Genomic DNA, 20,717 nt, shown 5'->3' on the forward strand with positions numbered 1-20,717 from the left:
GCGGCAACTTCAGACAAAAGGGCAGGGGATTCTGGGATTGGCAGAGCGAGGGGTGGGGGGGGGGGGGGGGGGGGTGGGGGGGGGGGTTGAAAAGGCTGAGGGTTATAATAGCAGAACATGGCCAGGGTCGCGGCCTGGCCTGGCTCTGTCGTTCCTGCACAGCGAGCTCACATTCTTTAAGCTTGCACACTCAAAGTCGCCCATCTGCCTGACGATGTCCTAGCAGAGTCACAACATGACCCTCCATTTGTTTGTCTGTCGGGGAGAGCAAAGGTTGGTTTGAATCAGTTTACCAGGTGTTTGTCCTTCCTGCCATGTATGTATGAGCATGTGGATTGTCGAGCGTCAAACTGTTGTTTCCATCGTTTCATATTCCTGCCAATCAAATATCATCAAAGAAAACAAAAACAAATAAAAAGGCCCATCACTATTGCTAGCTTTCCATTTTCACAAGGAAAATATGCCGTTCACAATGCTAATGATGTATATTTACTGCTCAGACTTCATGCTTATTTTTGAAACAATGGGCCCTTATGTCAGGTAGATGAAAATCCTGCATCTCATATCTCAGCAACCTTCAATTTTTACTGACAGAAATGACAATCACTGTCAGATTTGAATCAGCTGAGCTAGACTGATGTGCTTCTTGGCCATTGAAGTCATGTTCAGATACAAGAGTATGTTCTGTATGTATGCACGAGATTAAAGCAGATACACACTCTGTTCAATCCATACATTTACACTTTTGCTCTAGTGTTTAAAAGAAAGACGTTCTGCCATTAGAAATCTTAAAACTTTGAGTGTCCCTCTTGCTTTGGCCTCATTTACAACACTTTAACGTGAGAAATACAAAGCTTAGACAGGCCTGCCATGCCTAGTTAAGATTGCTAAGCTGTGTCTGGATAATTGCTGTTTGGGAGGGAGAGGTTTAGCAAACAACCGATTCTTCAGATCAGTAGCTGACATTGTCAACTAGCTTGTTAATCTGTCAAAGAGCCTGTCTTCAAAAGATATCAAACTGCAAGAATGTAAAATAGACCAACATGATGAATGTTGATCAAAACAAAATATCTTTTAGTTCATCCACAGTGATCAACTAATACGTTTCTTTTGGTTAGGGAATGAAGCCATGAATTTGACGTGACCATTTCTCTGTGCTACCTCCACACATGTCAGGCGCAGCCTTGGGAACATGAAAGTCAACATACAGAGGAATAAATCACTTTGCTGCACTCTCCTTGCCCTTGCTAAAGATGTCTGCTTTCAGCCTTACAACCAATCTCTTTACCTTTCCATTTCCTGATGGGAGACCATCAATTTTGCTATTAAAACTGAGTTATATACAATAGGTCATATCAGTGATAAATTCCCAGCCCTTAAATGTCCAATAAACCCCCTGCTCCTTTTCTATTTTAAAGGATAAATGATGTAGAATAAATTACAATGCTTTCAAAAATGGAAGCAGCAGTACCACAAAATGAGAGAAAATAGTAGATATTCCCCTCGCGGTCGACAGTGCTTTATTAGAAACGTTTGTGGAACCTTAAAAAGGTTTAGTTTCTCTTTCAGTGGCATTGATTTTTGTGGAAGATGTCTTTGTAACTAGCCCAGGTGATTAGACCCCACCCGTAATCAATCAATGCTCGCAGGATCTCACAATGGCAATATTTGCTCAGGCCCAATAGATGTGAAGACATAGAATGAAAGAGAGTGGTGGGGAATTAAGGGAAGGGCGAGAGAAAGTCTTAAAAACCAAGAGAAGGACTGCAGCTAGCGCACTGTGTCAAAGCCTTTTTTGTTTCATTGCAGTCAACCTAGCTGATTCACAAAATGATATGACCCTCTGAATTTCCTGTAACCCTAACCTTGTCGGTCAAGTGTTTTTTTTTTTCTGTACTTAGTGGATTTTGAAACCTCCCACACACAGCAAAAGTCTGTAGCAAAAGGATGTGTGTTATGTAAAGTGGAACTTGAAAAAACACACACAAAAAATGGAACAGAGTGTGGAGGGAAGTGAACCACTACACCCAGTAGTGTTTCCCCTTTGGTTAAGGTAATGTAAGGGTGTCTCGTTTAACGCGAGACACGGAGCCTCGCCCTGCAGTCGTGTCAGAGTATAATTGCTGTGGCTGCTGGCGTGGGAGGCCTGGATGTCTCAAACATGTTATTTGAGATGAGTCAGGTTACAGGTGTGAAAAGGGGAAGGAATGTCTTTGAGAGAGAGTCAAAATCTTCAAAGCATAAATGATCAAATTAAATTAAATAATGTTACTACAGACAAGAAAAATAGAGTATCCTTTATTTTTTATATCATCTCTTTATTTGTCCTTTATTTCTCACAATCCCAGCCATTCTGTTTGCCTGGGATTAAAGAGGACTTTTTCTCTGATGAGAGATCTATAAAGACATTGGTATGATGAAAAGGTTTGTCAGTTGTTTAAAGCACACAGGAATTCAAATCTGGCTCTTACAACTTTGCAAATTGCATTTGACCTATTGGCTAAAATGTAGGGATGGCAATCAAATAAATGAGGACAAGCAAATGTTTGAATGCCTTCCTTTTTAAACATTTCAAAAATGATTTCAGTGAACTTACATCCTTGTTTGAGAGCTTGACGTTTTCTTTGTCACCTTCTCTGAGTCTGGGTAGATTTTTTTGGACTTCGCCTGCAGAAAGTGTCAATATGAAGAATAGCATGTGCAGTGCAAGAAAGTTCAAGGCTTTCCCTCTTGCTTGTGCATGCTTGTGCAAGTTATGTTCTTGTAAAAACAATAAGGGGACTCAAATAAAATGCTAGTCCAATGTGCCCATGGGGATACAAAGCTAATGGATATCCTTGACTTAGGTTTTGGAACTAGCATTCTCATCTAGCCAAGTGCCTTTGACACTATTTATTGACTCTTTTACCATGTTTATAGAATAGTTAGAATAAGTCATGATCAGGCCAGGGAAAGTTCACATCTATCAGACTTACGGGCAGGATGATCAGGGTTCCGGGTAGTGTTGACTTCCTCTTTTGAACTATTATTTATCACAAGACAAGATCCTCCATTCTTCTGTGGAAAAAAAAAACAGTTTGCCATCATTTGAGCCACTTCCTGTTGTCTTCTGTTGAATGTATTGACCAATCAATTGTATTATTCCTGGCTTTCCTCAAGGCTGAATACTCTGTTACTGTTGTGTTTCTGCCGATCCCTAAAGGCTTATTCAGACTGCTTGTCCAAGGCACGATATTTATGTCCCTGTGACGTTTCACATTCACTGTGAATGTCACAGAGGTGTAATGGGGGGGGGGGACAAAGTGATCCCCCCTCTGTACTGCCTTCTTGGATAAAGGCGTAACAGGGGCCAGATGGGATCGGTGGAGTCAACGAGGGAGAACAACTCTGCATGTTTGTGCATGTCTGAATGTATGTGGAGCTCCCGCTGCTTCTCCACATGTTGTGCTTCCTCAGCGCTGTAAGGAATTGTGAATTCAGACACCAGTATTAAGCCGTTTCAATATCAATATGATTGTACAAGGACGTAATGGGTACAGTGCTGAGATAGGCGACATCGCGGAATCGCACTCTGAGAAGGCTAGAGTGGAATTTCACAGAGAAATAGTAATCCCCCCTATCTCTTATAAATGGTAGGTTCTCATTTGCCCACTTGGGTAGCTTTGAAAGCACCCATGCAGTGCAAACACAGCGTTCAAGGGCTTGCTACTTCAGTTTTAATTGGTCTTTTCACATGTGCACATGAAATAAGACAAAAATCTCAACACACAATGCTTTGTTTGAAAAAGCTGCTGCAAAATAAGACACACTGAGCTGCATAACAAAAAAAAATACCCAGAGAAATCCAGCTGGAGAGACTGCTTGTGGAGACAGTTGATAATAAAAAAAACATTTCTTTCCAGCAGGTTGTTTACTAGGCAGAACTGAATAACACATTCAAATTCAAAGATTAAAAAAAAAAACCCTACTGAGAACCTTTGTTTTAAAACTTCAATAAAGAGAGACTTTTCTTAGAACACCCTCTCCAAATACATGCAGGAAACGGATTGTCTTCGAATATTGAAGGTAGCAGTGCCATCAAAGGATATTGCTGCAAATAACAGAGGGGATACTAATGTCTGTCATTATTTTTTACCCAAGTCTAAGTTGATAAAATCCTGAGGTAGAATACATAAGCTTCATTAACCTATACGTATATAATTGTGTCACAAAGTTGATACATTGCTCCATTCTGCTGTATCCATACTAGTCAGCCTTATCTCACCTTCATGTCCAATCTTTACAATGATACTGCAGAGTCAGCCATAAAGCCCCTAATGTTTGTCTCCAGTGAGCTCTTCCCTCTTCCCCCCTCTAAAGAGAGAGGCCAGCACCTGGACGCAACCCAAATCGACTGCCTGCCTCTTATGCCTGTCTTCATAGCCGCATGCCTGAGTGCCCTCCTCTTCTGTTCTATCTCTACTCCTGCCGACCTATCTACTTAACTGAGTGACTGTCATGACATTTTCTTCACAGTGGGCTTAATCATTTCAGTGTAACGGCGTACTATTACGGAGCAAGGCGAGGCGCGGACATTTGTGTGGTACAACAGCCTACTATAGGCGCAATTTACATAGAAATGACCAAATTACTGAGCACCGGCACAGCCCATTGGTGCAATAATTTAAAATGACTACTGTGACCATACGCAGATCTCCGACATCTTGCTGCCTCTAGCCAGCACTAACATTCAGAGAACAAGTGGTCAGCAGGCCGGGCGGAATGTGCTGTTTCAGCGGGTTGTAGGTATTCGCCATCAAGTATCTCATGTCCCCTTTCCCCTTCTGTGTATCGATTCTGTTTGCACTTCAGGCATGGAGAGGACAAAGACAGTATGACACAGTCACAGCACAGCAGAAAGATACTCCACTGATTTTAAATATGTCCTGGAAATGAACAGATCGTTTCAAGAGTTGAGTAGAAGTAAAGTTTTAAAAAGGATTTTCAGATTTCCTAGATAAAATGTGCAAAAGAGTTACGTTAGGTTGCTATTGAATTCTTTATCGGAATTAGGAAAGTCATCCACTCATTGGGCCTCAATCACCAACCGTTCTTAGCGAGGCATTTGTTTTTAAAACCCCCTTATGCAGTTTTCAATAAGATTCTGACATTCACCAAAGTTTTATAATCTAGGGTTTGTTCTAGCTAAGAAAATGTAATGCAAAGACTGAAAAGCATGGACATTTGAGTGCTGATATGTCAGGGCAAAATGATTGGTAATTGTGTTTTCCTTGTGCTCTTATAGAAAGATGAGTCAGCTTTTATTTAAATTATACAGTGTTTTATCTTGTGTTTAAACTAGCAAAATGTTGATGTATGAATACAAGCACGTAAAAAAAAACGTTTAAATGAAGAACACTTATTCAAAACAACAATTAAATACCTTTACACAAGGTATTTAAATGACACATCTGGCACTTTTGCGGCAGCCTTTAGAATATATTTGTGACTTTTGCGTTTGCACATGGCCATGCAGTCTTATGCCCTTATATGGATATTAAAGGGATGTTTTTTTTATGCTAATAGGGATAAAACATGCACGAGCTTCCAGCTTACCAGGACATGACATTCATCAATTTAAGAACACAGGTGCCAACAATTCTGCAGTTAAAAGAAGATATTTAGATTTTTAGATCATGTTCATTTGGTGTAAATGTAAATGCAATATGAAGCTACGAGCTTACTTAAGTGTGCTAACATTAGCCTGTTAACACAAGACTGCAGGCCACAGGCAATTGCAACTCGAGCCTATAGGACAATTTTGTCAGCCTCTTGCACTTAATGGTGCTTAATTATGGTGGGTTCCATTTGAAAAGTGCTTCATACCAACGCGAGGGGAGGGGGTGTTGGAGGTGTGTGGATGGAGACAAGCGGAGGCTTCAGTACGGTTGAGGTGTTGCCAGATAGCGGCGTTTTGTTGTTTCATATTGGTGCTCAAGGGCAACATCGTCTGGATCAAAAAGTCGCTCATTCTTCACGAAGAACAGCTTCATGTATCTTCTTTCTTTATGAGAACAAATTTTGAGAGAAAAAGAAGTATAGAAACCTGTAGGAAGATATTTGTGAATGATGCCCTTCCGTTGCAGGCAGACCCAACCATATGTCCAGCGAGCTTATTTTGGACAAATCAACTCCTTGTCTGACTCTTTGGCTGATTCATAACCTTCCCCGGCCAACATTTGCATAGAAATATTTTCATTACAGCCACAATCTCAGCGAGGTGCAGGTGGCCATGGGAAAGACCCATTCAAGAACAAAATGATAGATTATCATCCTGTGAATTCGATCAGTTATTCTTTCCAGCAAAACACAGGGAAAAAAAGCAGCCATTTCCATAAGCATACTAATTCACATTTACATAGAGATGAAGCCAGATGCAAATGAGTGAAACAGCGTGTACTTGAAACAGGTCCCCTGGCTTAACTGAGACATAGACAGGCATCAACCACAGGGGCATCAAAACCCATCAAGCATGTCAATCAAACGCTGTGCAGCATTTCAGCTTTAATAAGGAGGGGAAGACTGAACATTTGTACACAACCAAGGTCCTAACAACAGTGCTGATGTCATGCCTGGGTAATCCTTGATTAAGTTAACAATTTACAACGTGCTAGGATGCTAAATGTAGTCCTTTGTATTTACTACTCATGCTTACAGCAAATATCTGAATGTGTTGTGCCCTTTTTGTCAATAGAAAACGTAGACGTTAACGTTTTCGAAAATGCCAATAGACCTATTCTCTTTACAAAATAAAATGCAGTAGTTCCTCGTGAAATCAAATTAGGCGTATGACATTCAGCAGAACGCGGTCTGACATTTGCGAGACAGAGCTGGAGGGACTAAGCATAACAAATAGGATGGAATTATGTGCTGAAATTAATCAGGATTTATTTTTATGTGTGCTATGACTGGCATGAGGCAAATCGTATTAAGGGAAAAAAAAGAGGCAATCCAAATTGACTTTAAACAGTTCTTGTTTCTCAAACAGTTTTAATGGATTATGAGCAGATCTATATGACTCGTCTGTAAACATACTGTAGGCTATATTATGGCTCTCAATCTAATAATAACCAAAGGATGAGGAAGCATATGTGAATTTCACAAGTTTATGTTGTTTCTTTTAATATAAACTCCCTGAAAGATCTCACTCAGACTTTTTTAATAGAAAAACTCATGTAATCTATTCCATCATCTACAAGAGTGGCTGTCCTGAAGGAGTGGATAACAGTAAGACAGATGCATTAGTCGGCTCTCTTGTGTATTATCTACTGTAACAAAAAACAATTCAACACCCAAGGATGCAAATTGGTTGGCTGAAGATATCTGGGGCCGTAACAGTTTAGGGGAAAAAAGAACAGTTTGTAATCGTCACGAACGCACTCGGGGAGAATTTTGTAGCCCTGACTCATAACCCATGCCTTCACTTTCCATTTGTCTATTCGTATTCCCTTTGAATTAATAAACACCTGCGTGTTATCACAGCTGACTTTCAAAGTAAATCCATATGGCAGAGATTAACACAACTCAGTGTCCCTCGTGATGTTTCCAGATGCACACGCTTGTTAAACTTGCAGCATGTGATGAAATGTGACTCTTCACCGCTAAATCCACAACCCACATCTACGGATCGTCACCAAGGGGGAAAACGATCCCAATTTTAACACCTACATACATTAATAGGGAAAGACAAAGAAGAAGTAGACTTAAATGAATTTGGACGTACACATGCTGGGATAAAAACAGAGGAGGTCACTGCACTTAACACGTTTTATCTCCTCTTAGTAGCTGTGGTATGCGCAGACCTTTTTCTCGCCCGCCTCTGTTACTCATTACCTTCTACTTTGTCTTGAGAAAGAATGCCCAAAGGCCCTGACCTTATGCTTTCAGCCCTGGTTCGGACAAAGCCAGGCTTTGTGCCAGCTCTCCAGGCGCATCACAGCCTGCCTGTCCAGTCGTTACACAGACCCCCCAGTTTACCCTTCATGGCCCGTGTCCACTGAGCTGTGACTAAGTGACTCTCCCCCTTAGTGTGTGCCGAGTTTCATAATGAAATCATTCAGTCATGCACAGGAAGTTCCTTGCACTGTGTAGCCATGAAAGAATGCCAGTAATGTCCGTCCAATCGCACATGGCAGGCTCTCAGGGAGAGGGAGTGATTGAGTCTGTTCGTTGCCTGGTGTCAGACGAAATACCTGATTTACATTTTTTACCAGCACTCTTTGTCTAATTAAACAGATTTGTTTCCATCCAGCAGCTGTTTATTATTTAAGGATTTAAGGTTTAGAGGAATAGTTGGATATTTGCAATTCATCTGCTAATGTGCTTTCATTACAATTGTTCCATTTGTGAGTTGAAACCCTTCTTAAGTTTGTCTAATCAATAAAAAGGCTACAGCAAACAGTTTGCTTTAAGGACTCGTTTTGCAGAATCTGGTAGATGACTTTGTTAACTTTGCATCGCAATAGGCTAAGTCAAAGCTCTAAGCCATGCTAAGCTAACTGGCTGCTGGCTTTAGCCTGATAGTGACCGAACAGCCATGAGAGGTATTGATCTTCTTACCTAATAAACACGAAAGTAACAGTAAGAAGTATTTCCCAAAAGGTTGAATTGTTTCTTTGAAGTGCTACTTTTATTTGGATAACTTTGCTGATGATCACTTTTTTGTAGTTTTTGAAAAACCTGAAACAGACCTTTGGCCAACTTTGATAACGCTCTATGTACACAGCTGGGACTCCTTCCACTCTCCTCCCTGAGAAGTTCCTGTGTGCGTTTGTGTATCCATGGAGATGATCCTCCCTCTGCTCCTCTGGAATGTTTGCAGAGTGCACAAAGAAGACAAGATCAGCCCGAGTACCTGGGGTCTCTGCTCGGGCCTGCTATGGGCCCCCCGGCTGTGTGACTGTCTGTCTGAGTGTGTGTGTGATTCCGCCTCCCGACACAGAAAACAAGCACATCTGGTAAGAACCACATAATACTGCATAATAAGCTGCCGCACTGGTACCATGAGCTGGGACAAGTTGCACTCATTAGACCATGTCACAAAGTTATGAGCATGAAGATTTAGTTGCCCTTGGGTGAAAAAAACCCCTGAAATAAACCAGGCTGACAGAGTAAGGGAGGCAACACATGTGAACAGTTAAAAGGGTGATTCAACAACCTCTTTGAAATATACCATTAGTGTGATTACAGCTGGCATGGCCGCTGATTAAAAAACTGCTTTTTTGTGTGTGAAGGAATGCATAAAAAAGAAAAAGAAAAGCTAATTAGGGAAAATGAAACTTTCATTTTCCACTTAGCTAACAAATGAAGTTGACAGTCATGTTTACACTGAAGACGGATGAGCTGCAGGAAGCTGCTGGATGTGGGTGAAATACATGAGGGAGGGGAAATGGTGCGAGGCGGGGAGAGAGAGGAAGGGTTGCGAGTCCGGTTCAGACCTGCAGACTTCACTTTAACATTGAGTCTAATCCCCGGTGTCTGCACGCTGTCGTAAATCTCTCTTTTCTGCATTAACACACATGCTCAGAGCGCCATGCCCAGCTGCAAACCCTCCTCCTCCCCCCCGACAAAACACACATGTTCACATACTGGTACTAACCCCACTCCCAGCACATTAACATGACCTGCTTTCCCATATACAAAAGCCAGTGCACATATTGATCCCCAAGTCCCTATTAGAGCTGCAGCAGGCTGTTATAGTCTGGAGAAAAAAAAGACTCAAGCTGCACCTGCTTAAACTTCTGCTGATTCTCTTCAACCACATAGTGAACCAAGAAGGATGGAGCATAAATCACTGATACTAAAGTGCTGTATAGGGCATTGAATTTGCCACTATTTAAGCAAAAGGCACTCTTTGGAGATGTTCAAATAGTAGTGGTGTGCTCTGGAGTTGGCTTCTACATATATATATATATATATATATATATATATATATATATTAAAAAAAATGTTAAAGCAACCAGATGAGTTGCGGATCATGAAGAGGCTGGAAAGAATTAGGCCTTCAAAAGTTTGATCATTGACTTTCTCTCTGATGTGCTCACAACCGGGATCAGGAATCAGACAGAGAACTGGGCTTTAAAGTGGAACTAACAAGGAGAGGATCCTTCCACATGGGGTTAAATTAGAAACCGATGTGCAAAGTGAAAGCATATGAGCTCAAAGGAAAGTAATACAGCTGACCTCCGGGCATTACCTGTACTTTTTCTCTTTCACAGTCACTAATTCAACCTCTGAAAGACTGTAAACAAGGCTCCCCCTCTGAGAGCAAAGCGCTCATTTATTGCAGGGTTGGCCTCTCACTGCAGCACATGCAACGACAAATGGACTTTTTTTCCGCATTTTTAGCCAAACAGATTGAACCAATAAGGAAAGCAGCCATGGCCTCAGTTTGACCGTATATATTACTACAGTGACGAATATTCTGTAATCCGTCTTCTTTTCCTCAAAAGAAAGACGTTTTGATAGAGTTAGGGAACAGTAAAACCCTACTGAAAGGATGTCACTTGTCTCCTTCACTTTATCATTCTGGCTGAGATTATGAAAGGGATTAGAGATTCCTGTTGTAGCGTGCCTGTGGCTGACAGAATGGCTCCTGGGGAACAGTGAGCCAGTGCAAGATATTACTACAGCACAATGACTGCACTGTAATGGGCCAGTACTGAGCCTTGGAAAATCACAGCGCCCCACAAAGACATAGGTAAATATTTGATGCACTCTAATGAGGCCGTTAAGTAGAAACTGCAGATAAAGCACAGACAACACCTTTAAATTAAATTAAAGTGTTTTTTTTATATCAAAAAGGACGAGAGATTTTGGAATGTTACAATGCACATTAAATAAGTGAAACATCAAATAAAAAAAATCAGTTTGGTGGACAGTATTTACAACATACTTACAACATATACAATGTATATGATACACCTGTGATTTTAAGGCTTAATATGCAATTCAAAAAACAAAAAGAGTGCAGGTGCTGCCAAGTCAATGTATATGTGCAAAAGATTTCTTGAAAAAGCGCACCAAGATGGTTAACAACAAATACAGTTAAATTATGTTAAGGCTTAGAATTGTATCGTAAGAATAACTGAACACAAGGCAATAACCCAAACACACATGAAGGACTGTGTTATAAAGCTCAAGTCACAAATTTAGCCTATTCTTTCAAATGAACCTTTCTCAATCATTCCTCTCTGCGAGAGTACAGTGGGAAACTCAGGGAGCTTATAAACATGTGTAAAATTAAGTTATTTATAAAGTAGGCAACATATTCTATTCACAAGAGGTAGTTCAGCTGGATATTCAAGACAGTTTAGTGTAATGCGCATCAGTTTAGCACAGGTGTGCCACTCGCTTTTCGCAGAGCTCATTATACCGTGCAGACGACAAATCCTTCACAGCTGGCTGTACTTCCCTCTGCAATGCAAAATGTGTTTGTATAATCTGTCTATCCTGTCCTGGAGAACAGCGGCGTGCTCGTCTGAGAGAAACCCCAGTTCCAGGGACAAAGGCTCGCTGTCTCTGTAGAGCTCCAGCAGCCTTTTCCTGGAGTCTCTGCGCTTGTGCAGCTCCGCCACGCGCTGCGTTGTCCTTTTTCTGAACACACACACCGAGCTCAGCACTGTGCTGTGATATTTCTCCCACATGTTCAACACCCGGAACCCGTGCACCAGCCCGGCCTCGTTGTCTATAAACAGAAGGTCACCGCGCGGCGTCTTCAGGAGGTTGTTCGTGTCCCTCTCCATTACGCGCGAGTCCCACTGCAGGCTGAACAGATTACTGACCAGCCTGTCGAAGTTCGCAGTCAGGTAGTCCAACACGATCAGGTCGGTCCACTGCATCAGCTCCAGCAGCTCCGCCGTCGTCTTGTTCCGGAGCTCGAGCAGCACAGGATGCAGCCCGTTGCTCTCCGGTCTGAGCGGCGCAGGTGTGACCACCCCCGTCAGGTTGGAGACCCACTTAGTGAGAGAAACCACGGCTCCATCACTCCACTGTAAACCGTCTGTCCGCGCCCTCACAGCATCCCATTGTTCGCTGCCGCCGCTCAGCTGGGACAGTATGAGAGGAGGCAGGTTTGTGATGCCGAGCAAACTGGCAAGGTAATAAGTCAAAGTTTCCCCTTGGACCTGATCCGCGTTAATTCCGTAACGCACACACGCTTTGGTCCCGTCTGCAAAAGTAGCGAGCTGGTTCGATATCCTGCCGCATCCGGGCTCCAGCTTCACTACCCGGTGTGTCCTGGCTCTCTCTCTCCACGCCTGAGCATATTCCTCGGTGAATTGCTCTGGGAGTAGATCCTCAAGCCATTCACTCCAAAATATCCCATCCTCCACCAGGGAGCCCAACTTGACCGGGCCCTCCCGCCGCGCTGACCTCTTGTTATCCCCATTCACATGGTAATCTGGACTTCCTGCAGAGACGGTTTGATCAGTGAGGTTGTGCGCCTCAAGTCTGCCCCCCAAGCGCGGTCTTTGTGCCACTGGCACGGCGAGCAATGCTCTGAAAGTTTTTGTGGAGAGGTCCGTTGGGAGACCTTGGTGTAAGGACCCTGAGAACCTGCGTTTGTGTCGCTCCAAACGGCTCTCCAATGCGCTCCAGACATAGAAAACACTTGCAAGGGCGCACAGAAACAGCAGAGCGAATAAGTTTGCTGTAACAGCCCTCATAGTGAAGACCACCTTTCCCCCTCCCGAGACCCACAAATGTCCAGAAGGTTTGGGGTGGCAAAAAAAAAGAACAAGAGAGACAATTTTCCACGATCCACTGTTTAGGTTTGAGCTGTGCGCCCCGTGTACCGCACACCTCCCAAGCCGAGATCAGAGGGTCTCCGAAACAGTGTGAATCTCATCTCCCGTCCTGCCCAGGCGCCTTCTCATTCCCCTCCTCTGCGGGAAACCGAGCGAGCGTTCCGGATCACCGCGTCGCACATCCTCTGTTAAAAACGTCCTCTATTAAAGCCCGCTGTAGTCCAATAGCGGCTTTCTGTCCGTGTTCACCTCTCCGCTCCTCATCCTCCCTTCTGTCTCCGCCGGGCGCTGGGTGAGTTTGATTTGTGGTGCTGTCGGCTCGCAAAGAGACACTAGCCGGGGGGGGGGGGGGGGAGGGGGGGGGGGGGGGAGGGGGGGGGGGGGGGGGGGGGGGGGGGGGGGGACGGACACGTGACTCCAGTCTCGAGATGGTGGGCGGATCGTGGGAAGGAGGGTTCAGAGAGGAGAGGAGCAAGTGCACCGCGTTGCGTTTTGTGAGTGTGTGTGTGTGCATGATGTGAGAGGATTGTGTGGTATTGGCAAATGTAGCCATTATAATAATTGAAACCTTGTGCAAAAATACTGTGGAAATAATGTAACCATTTTCAACAAATTCTATTCGGTGCCTGCACACAAAGTGGAATATCTGTGTTAGTAGTGAGACAAAGACAGCCCGGTTGAATTTGGTCTACCCATATTAGTGGAGAATATAAATCCCCCTTTTTTTTAAATTGTATTCTATCTCTAATTTATGACCCTATGAGGTCATTATGGATCAAAAGAAGTAGTATAAAATCACCAGCATAATGGTTTTTATTCTTCCAGATATTGTTTCAAGTGTGGGGTTAGAATGTTAAGAGTTTTTTGATGGTATTCTCAGAGGAGTAGTTGCCATGTACCCAATTTAAGGAACCTATTGGAAAACTTTAATGTGATCACAGGAACTGTTGATATCTATCCCATGATCATATGTTCCAGTGCCGCAGACTTAAGACAAAAAGCTCCAGAAACAAACAAGTAAAAAGTGAACCACAAAGGAATGTGTTTGGGTGGTACAGCCATTCATTTAACAAATAGGTATGCGTTGGATTAATAACTGTGATTAGGTACATTTTTAGAGCCCCACATTGAATTACTTCAGAACTTTCATTTCATAGTCATTACTTAGAAAAGACAATTTGCTCCAAGGCCAACAAAAATATATGAATGCTGATTAGGACTTTAAGACAGCATGATATAACGTCTTTAGACCAAGCAATGACCTGGCATTTCCTCCTTTACTAGGATGTAGTTTTATATGGTTAAAAATGTATTTCCAGAAAACTCCAGATTTGCCTAACTTGTACGACATTTTTTGCTTATCCATAGAATGTTTCTTACTAAATAAAGTTTGGTAAAATCAACAGTGAAGTTACTTCCTTTCTTGCATTAATCGTCAGTTCAAACTTTGCCTTGCATTAAACTCTGATGCTCACAAAATGTCAAAAACCTTGGGTTCTTACAGAGCTTAAACCCACCTTTCACTGTCATCAGCAGTAAGAGTTAGCTCCCTCGTCACATCTTTAATACAAATACCTTGTTTCAATGTTTGATAGTTCATGCCCCTGCTTGGTATTCTTGAAGAGCACCCTTTTTTCAATTTCTGCTGCTAAATATTGGATCATTTCCTGCTCACACCCAGGGCAAACTAAAGTCAGCTGCTTGCTTCATCCTTGTCCTATGCTTTTGTTAAACAAAGTGTAACACGCATGCATACAAACTCCTTATGCGAATCTCCCTCATTAAATTATCTTCATTAGCATCCCCCACATGCTTTACTATTCCACTCAGGCACTCACTTTGTATCTTGAACCTTGGTTTCGCAAATCAAATTAATTGGGTCATTTTTATAGCAACATTCTGCTATGCTAAATTGCCTGAGTCGAAAGAGACAGCGGCAGACAAGAATAGTCAATTGCACCCAGTAAACTAGAAGTCTACTAATCTATGCATTTAGCACCTGGAGCCCTCAAACACTTATCTTTATGCTGATATTCCTTCTTGATTTAAAGGGTGACGAGACATATAAACATACAAGATGATTTTCCGTGGTATATCTTTGAATGTCTAACAACACGCAGGGCTAGACTGAAGACAACATCTTGCAGACAGGCAGGAGGAATGATCCTGATTTGGTCGTATTGCACATCACAGCTCGTGCACTTCTGTTTTGCCATGTTGGGTGTTTTTGGGTTTGTTTGGCATCAGCAGACTGATTTGTTCAATTCCCAGCCTTTGTTTGATTCTGCAGTGCAGATTGACAGCGGCGGCAGAGCAGTGGGAACATATATTCCCCAGTTTTGCACGGGGAGAGAGAACAGCACTTACAAGTCCAAGAGGCTTTCAGGAAGGATATGTGTAGTGGTGCATGGCTGGGCTTGTTTTTCTTTTTTAATGGAAGACAAAAGAGTGGGTCCTTACAGAGGTGGGATTTTTCCATCTGGTGTGAAGAGCTGTTTAAAACCCATTATCCTTCACAAATTAGCTGTGTCTGAGAAAATCAGACACTAAAGAGACTTTTTTTTAAACTTCACCCCACAGCCCCCAACCAACACATATCTCAGCTTATAACCAAGGTTACATAGATGACTAGAGAATATACCAAGAATATATATCACATAAATCTCCAATCTCCTAACACTGAAAACAAAAAACAAAAAACAAAAATGCCTGCAACAAATTAAAGGATATTTCGTCATATTAACTCAAACTCTACAGTCTGCCAGTTATAGTCCAGTTAGCTTCTCTGGGTTGGTTTATTCCCCAAGTCTCCATGCTCTACAAAATTCCTCTTCTCATACAAATTTAATTTTCCTCCAAGTGTGTATTCATTTATTTTTTTCCAGCGAAAAACACAGAGCCATATCTTCCTTTATCCAAGACCCCATTCTAGATCTTTCTGGTTTCTCCAAGTGAAGTCCTAACATCTGTTTAGCTCGCAGAGGCACATATGAATAAATATGACTTCTTCCTCTCTTCATGTTAGAGCTGTAGGATACAGCTCCAAAATAACAGCCACAGCCCACTAGAGACATTCAAACTTACACGTATCAATAGATAGAGGAATAATCCTCGAGTATTTTAAGATTGAATCAATATGTAAAAAAACTGCTTCACTTTGGTTTACTCCCCTCCACTTTCACTTTAAAGCTGTAAGGTCTAGACATAGGAAATGAAGACGGCTTAAGTGCATTGTTGGAATTCATTCTGATGTGTGTTGCTTTTAAGGAGTGTGGGGTAACTATCATTTACTGGCTCAGTCTGCAGCAGCTTGACTCACGGTGTCCCTTTTCCCTGAGCACAAGTGCGGGCATGTTCTCATATCAAACCTATCTGTTTCTTGCCATGTGTTATCTGCAGGTCAGGCAACCTCTGAACCCCCCCCCCCCCCCCCCACTCCCTCCTGCTGCATTCCTCTTTCTGCTTTCCTCGTAAATCCCAGAGCAGTCCCAAGAGGGCCGTAACACCGGGAACGCCTTTCTCCAGCAGTTATGGCTGTCCGTGGTCAAATGCTTGCAGTGACACAAGAGAACCCCAGACCGTCTGTCATGCTGTCCACAGTGAAACCATCACCGGGCCATCTGACCACGCCGCAGCTGTGACACAATCTCTGCCTCTCTGCGTGGTGCCCGTCTGAATGTGCAGATTCACGTAAAGAGGCAAAGGAGACAGAAAAGGGACGGGGGGGGGGGGGGGGGGGGGACAGAGGAGGAGAAAGTGCAGCGGGCTTCTGTCACTTCCCTCGTAGTCTAAGGTTAGTTCACGCTGAGCACTAACTCATAGGTCCCCTGACACTTTGCAGCACTCTGTTCCCTGGACTGAATAATGAATGTGCGGGGCTTCCATTAGCGTTGAAAGCTACGATTATTTCACAGGGCCCGACAATTACTCATGCTAAGGGATTCAGGGACGGGGCGGGTGGGGGGTGGCTCCATTGGGATGAATTCATCGTCTCCTGGTCTTGTGTGTGTGACGACGAGATCTGTGTGAGTGCTCTTTGGACATGCATGTTCTCATTTGCAATTATTCTTTAAAATAGTGAGCGGAGCAGATAATAAGAAGGAGGTCTAGTGATTAGATTTTATATTCTAGTGGTGTGTATGTACGCACGTAGTACTGTCAGTACCTGCTTTGAATCCATGAACTGGCATATTGCCATCTGTTCTTGAAGCCCAGCATGTGCGACTCTCAGATTTTGGCTGTGTGCAGCTTTCAGTTGAAGACGCACCATTGCATGAAACTATACAGAGAATGATAACCACCATTGACTGAGACATGGTCAGGGTCTGCACTTATCTCAGCCCTTATCTCCAGTAAAGAAATAGTGCAAAAATTGCAGAAAAACCTAACAGTCAGCGCACTGCTTTTTAAAATTCATTTAGAAGGTGCAAACCCTAGGAGATAACAAGGGGGGAATTCTCAGCCATGGTGTTTCTAGGATCATCCACTTTTTCAAGGAAACAGCAGCCCCCCCCCCTCCTTGTTTCATCCAGGCAGAAACCGGGGCTGAAAGCAGAAACAAGCAGCCCAGGCAGCATCAAACTGAAACTGTTGCTACACGAAGCGATTGGCTGCACCACTGGGACCCAAACATGGCACACAGCCAACAAAGTGCTGCCCTTTTTTCACCAAGTTACCGCGGGTTCATTTGCATTGCCTTAGCCAATTTCCTGAAAGGCAGGCTAAAGGTTTTTTTTTTTTAGCAAAGACTGGTCAGTTGGTAGTCACTAATGAATGAGTTTGTGTTAATGAATGCTGAAATACTCTGTCAGCCATGGAGGGGGAGTCAGAAGGCTTGGCTTATTGATGTACTGTACTCCCTATCTCCATCTGGTTTGCACGCTGCAGCAGTTAAAAGGGGGGGATTTAGAAGCCGCCATTGAAATTCAGTGCTACACAAGGGAGACCCTCTTATATGAGTGAAATCAGGAAGGGAAGACGGCGATGTACTGTGGAGCCACTCGATTAAAGAATCAGTGTCCAATCTCCTGGATTACACCCCCTGACCTGCCACGCCAAATCCCCTATTAAACAAGTCAAGAATTGAATTCTTTTGACTTTCTCCGTCTGCTAACTGGCTTATTGACTTGAGCACGCTCAGTGCCTCGTGGTGTGGTTTGCCTTTAAACTGGCTAAAAAAAGAGCTTAAGAACATCTGATAATTATTAGCAAAGTCATGACATTCAAAGCCCTGGTGTTTTTTTTCTTTTTCGTCTGCAGATAAAATGCACCGCATGAAATGGTTTGGCTCCTCGTCTGGTGAGGGTCACACGGTCAGTTAAGATTAGAGATGGCGCTTGAATGTCCTACTAATGTTTCAGCGCAACATTTAGCAGCTCTGGGTTTAATAGCTGAGGAGTGTGAAGCGTTTGCTCTCATCACATCACAACTGAAATTGAATCTTCTGAATGTGCGAGGGAGGAGAGCTGCGTGCGGTTTTGCAAGCATCTTCTTTCTCAACTCTTTTCCACCCTTTCCAGATTTCCAACTAGGTTGAGCAACCACTAATCATTTAGCCATTTCAGCACATGGTAGTGTCTCAGAATGAGAGCAGCGGGAGCTCAGTCACATTCCTTTGAACAGATGTATGGGGATGGCTGTTTCAGCATGATTTATTCTAGCCAAATCTTCAGATTAGACATTCTTTTAGCACCATACTTTGCTATCATACAGTGTTGTTAACTACTAGGCTTAATCCACTTGCTTTCTAAAGCTAGTGCTAAGAATAAAGTCTCTGAGGCACAATTTACAGTCTGTTTTCACAAGAACAGTCAGTGCAATATTAATATTTATTTGCCATATGGGGCTTGCTGCTCACTCATGCAAGTTGACCAGAAACTGTAGAACCAGTGATCCTCTTTGATGCAAGGTTGTCACATCTTAAAATGCTACTTCGATGAAAGCTGGACATTAATTCACAGACTGACAACTCAGGCGGTGGTAGTTATAATTTACAGATCTGTTGTGATCTTAATATCATATGACAGAAAAACACAACCACAGAGAGTACCTTTCTTGAATTAAAATCAGTTGATTACACTAATTTCTGTATAAGAACCGATAGACTCTTATATGATGACGGTAAAGCCTTTGGGAGCAACTTTTCAGGGCTTCAGTGCTAGCTGGTGTTTAGCTATAAATGACCTCCAGTTTGGTTTACTGTTAGTACATTGCCTTTGCTTAGAGTTGGACTAGTGGTCGGAGAAGCAAGAGTGGAGTGTGAAGTTACTGCTGATGCATCACTTATCTCCACACTGACTCGTTTTCCTTATAAAACCAATGCCCCTAGAAATGCTATTGTACAAAACCATAGACTGTGATAACTAGTGGACAGAATCCCTCAGCCTGCTTTCGTTAAACCGGATGAGGCCAGAATATCATGGTGATGGCTGACATACTGCAAATTTGCAACCAGTCTGCGCAGTCAGGATCGGCTGGAAGAGCCACACGTCACTAGCACTACGCTTCAGCTAATGAGAAAACACGTTTAACTGACCGATAAAAAGTCAAAGATCTCTCAGGTGGGTACAGTCCAAAGCGGAACAGATTCTTGAGTTGGTTTGAAGCAGAATCTCACAGTTGTGGAAGTTCGATGACTTTTGTATCAGAGCTCACAACGTTTTTTTCCCCCCCATTCTGCTGTACTCTGCTAATCTGTTGCACACAGCACTGCAGAAGCGACTTTCGTCAACAAAGCTGTTTATCATTCAAATTTATAGCATTTTATAGCATTAAATAACTAATTAACAAGAAAATTCTCACTAACTGTCATGATACTGGGGTTTGAAAAAAATTTGATCTGACGTGCATTTTGATTTAAGATTTGACCCATCTGTTATCGTTGCAGAGGAGGGGTTGATTACCTATAATGCAGCCAGTCAGTAGGGGGAGCTCTTTATTGCAGTGATCACAGATTTGTAGTTCTAGGCCGACATTGTTAAGATTACATTGCAAAGTTGTTTTGTTATATCCAAAAAAGTGCCTATTTACTGCATGATTTTGGTCGACTTGTAGACTTGTAATGTTAGAAACCAAGTTTTTCTTTGGGGTAGAACTTGCTTATCTTCTGTTTGTCATTCCTAACTGTACATGTTACTTTTTCTGAGTCTAAAATGTGTTGTTAATCATATTTAAAAACTCGTTTCAAAGATAAACCATATTTTTTGTTTTGGTGGAATTTGTTGCTTCCATGTCTTTGACACCTGCAGTACGTGACAATGATCCCTTTTTTTAAAATCTTATTATCAAAAAAAAAAAGATAGATCATTGTTACCAGGCAGCATCTGAGAAAGTTCCAGTTCAACCCTTGCATTCTCCCTCAGAGCTGCACTCTCTCTCTCTCTCTCTCTCTCTCTCTGTCCAGCTCCTCTGCAGTGGCTAAAGTGGTGCTGGAAGGGGAAGCCAGAATACCGGACACAAAAATGACCTCTTGGCATTTCGACCTTTTTGCTACCCGCGAGGCTGGTAGTGTTGACAGGACCCTGGTGGGGGAAGGGTAAACAAACGAGCCACATGGAAAAGAACTCCAGGAAGCCGCAAGCCAGGAAGTAAAACAAAAACACAGAGAAACTTTCTTTATAGCCACTCAATCCAGATTTGCATGAAATACAGACAATACGGGTTGTCTGACTGCTCCTTAATTTCACAATAGTAAAACTTGATTCCAAGAGTTTTTGAAGCCTTTTATCTGATATATTTTTTTACGTTCTTTGCCACTCGTATGCTTTGAATTTTGTTAATTTCTCTAAACTGCTGCATAAATAACAACATCCTGCTTGTTGTTCTCAGCTTAAAGGTAGTACGAGTGTATCCATCATTTAAACTCCCAGAGTGGAGCCATTTGAATTGGCTTTAATTCAATGGAAGTCTGACAGTTGAGGTGTGATCATTTGT

The 20,717-nt window shown here is 42.7% G+C and overlaps 1 protein-coding gene and 1 long non-coding RNA gene across 2 annotated transcripts; one reads left to right on the top strand and one right to left on the bottom strand.

Annotated features, from left to right (window-relative positions):
• Window positions 1–10,804: 10,804 nt before the first annotated feature.
• On the bottom strand, window positions 10,805–13,107 carry fjx1 (four-jointed box kinase 1). The gene has a single exon (XM_061036569.1). It carries the CDS (start codon window positions 12,702–12,704, stop codon window positions 11,433–11,435), a length of 1,272 nt encoding a protein of 423 aa, XP_060892552.1. The 5' UTR covers window positions 12,705–13,107; the 3' UTR covers window positions 10,805–11,432.
• Window positions 13,108–16,208: 3,101 nt separating this feature from the next.
• LOC132973612 (uncharacterized) lies at window positions 16,209–20,493 on the top strand. Its single transcript, XR_009673024.1, has 2 exons — window positions 16,209–16,578; window positions 20,188–20,493. It is a non-coding gene; the product is annotated as an uncharacterized LOC132973612 (long non-coding RNA).
• The last annotated feature ends 224 nt before the right edge of the window (window positions 20,494–20,717 follow it).

This window comes from Labrus mixtus, chromosome 4 (assembly GCF_963584025.1).
Source record: "Labrus mixtus chromosome 4, fLabMix1.1, whole genome shotgun sequence".
In the NCBI taxonomy this organism is placed as follows: domain Eukaryota; kingdom Metazoa; phylum Chordata; class Actinopteri; order Labriformes; family Labridae; genus Labrus; species Labrus mixtus.

Excerpts from the sequence above, each read along its gene's own strand:
- fjx1 (XM_061036569.1), bottom strand. The coding sequence starts at position 12,704 with ATGAGGGCTGTTACAGCAAACTTATTCGCTCTGCTGTTTCTGTGCGCC.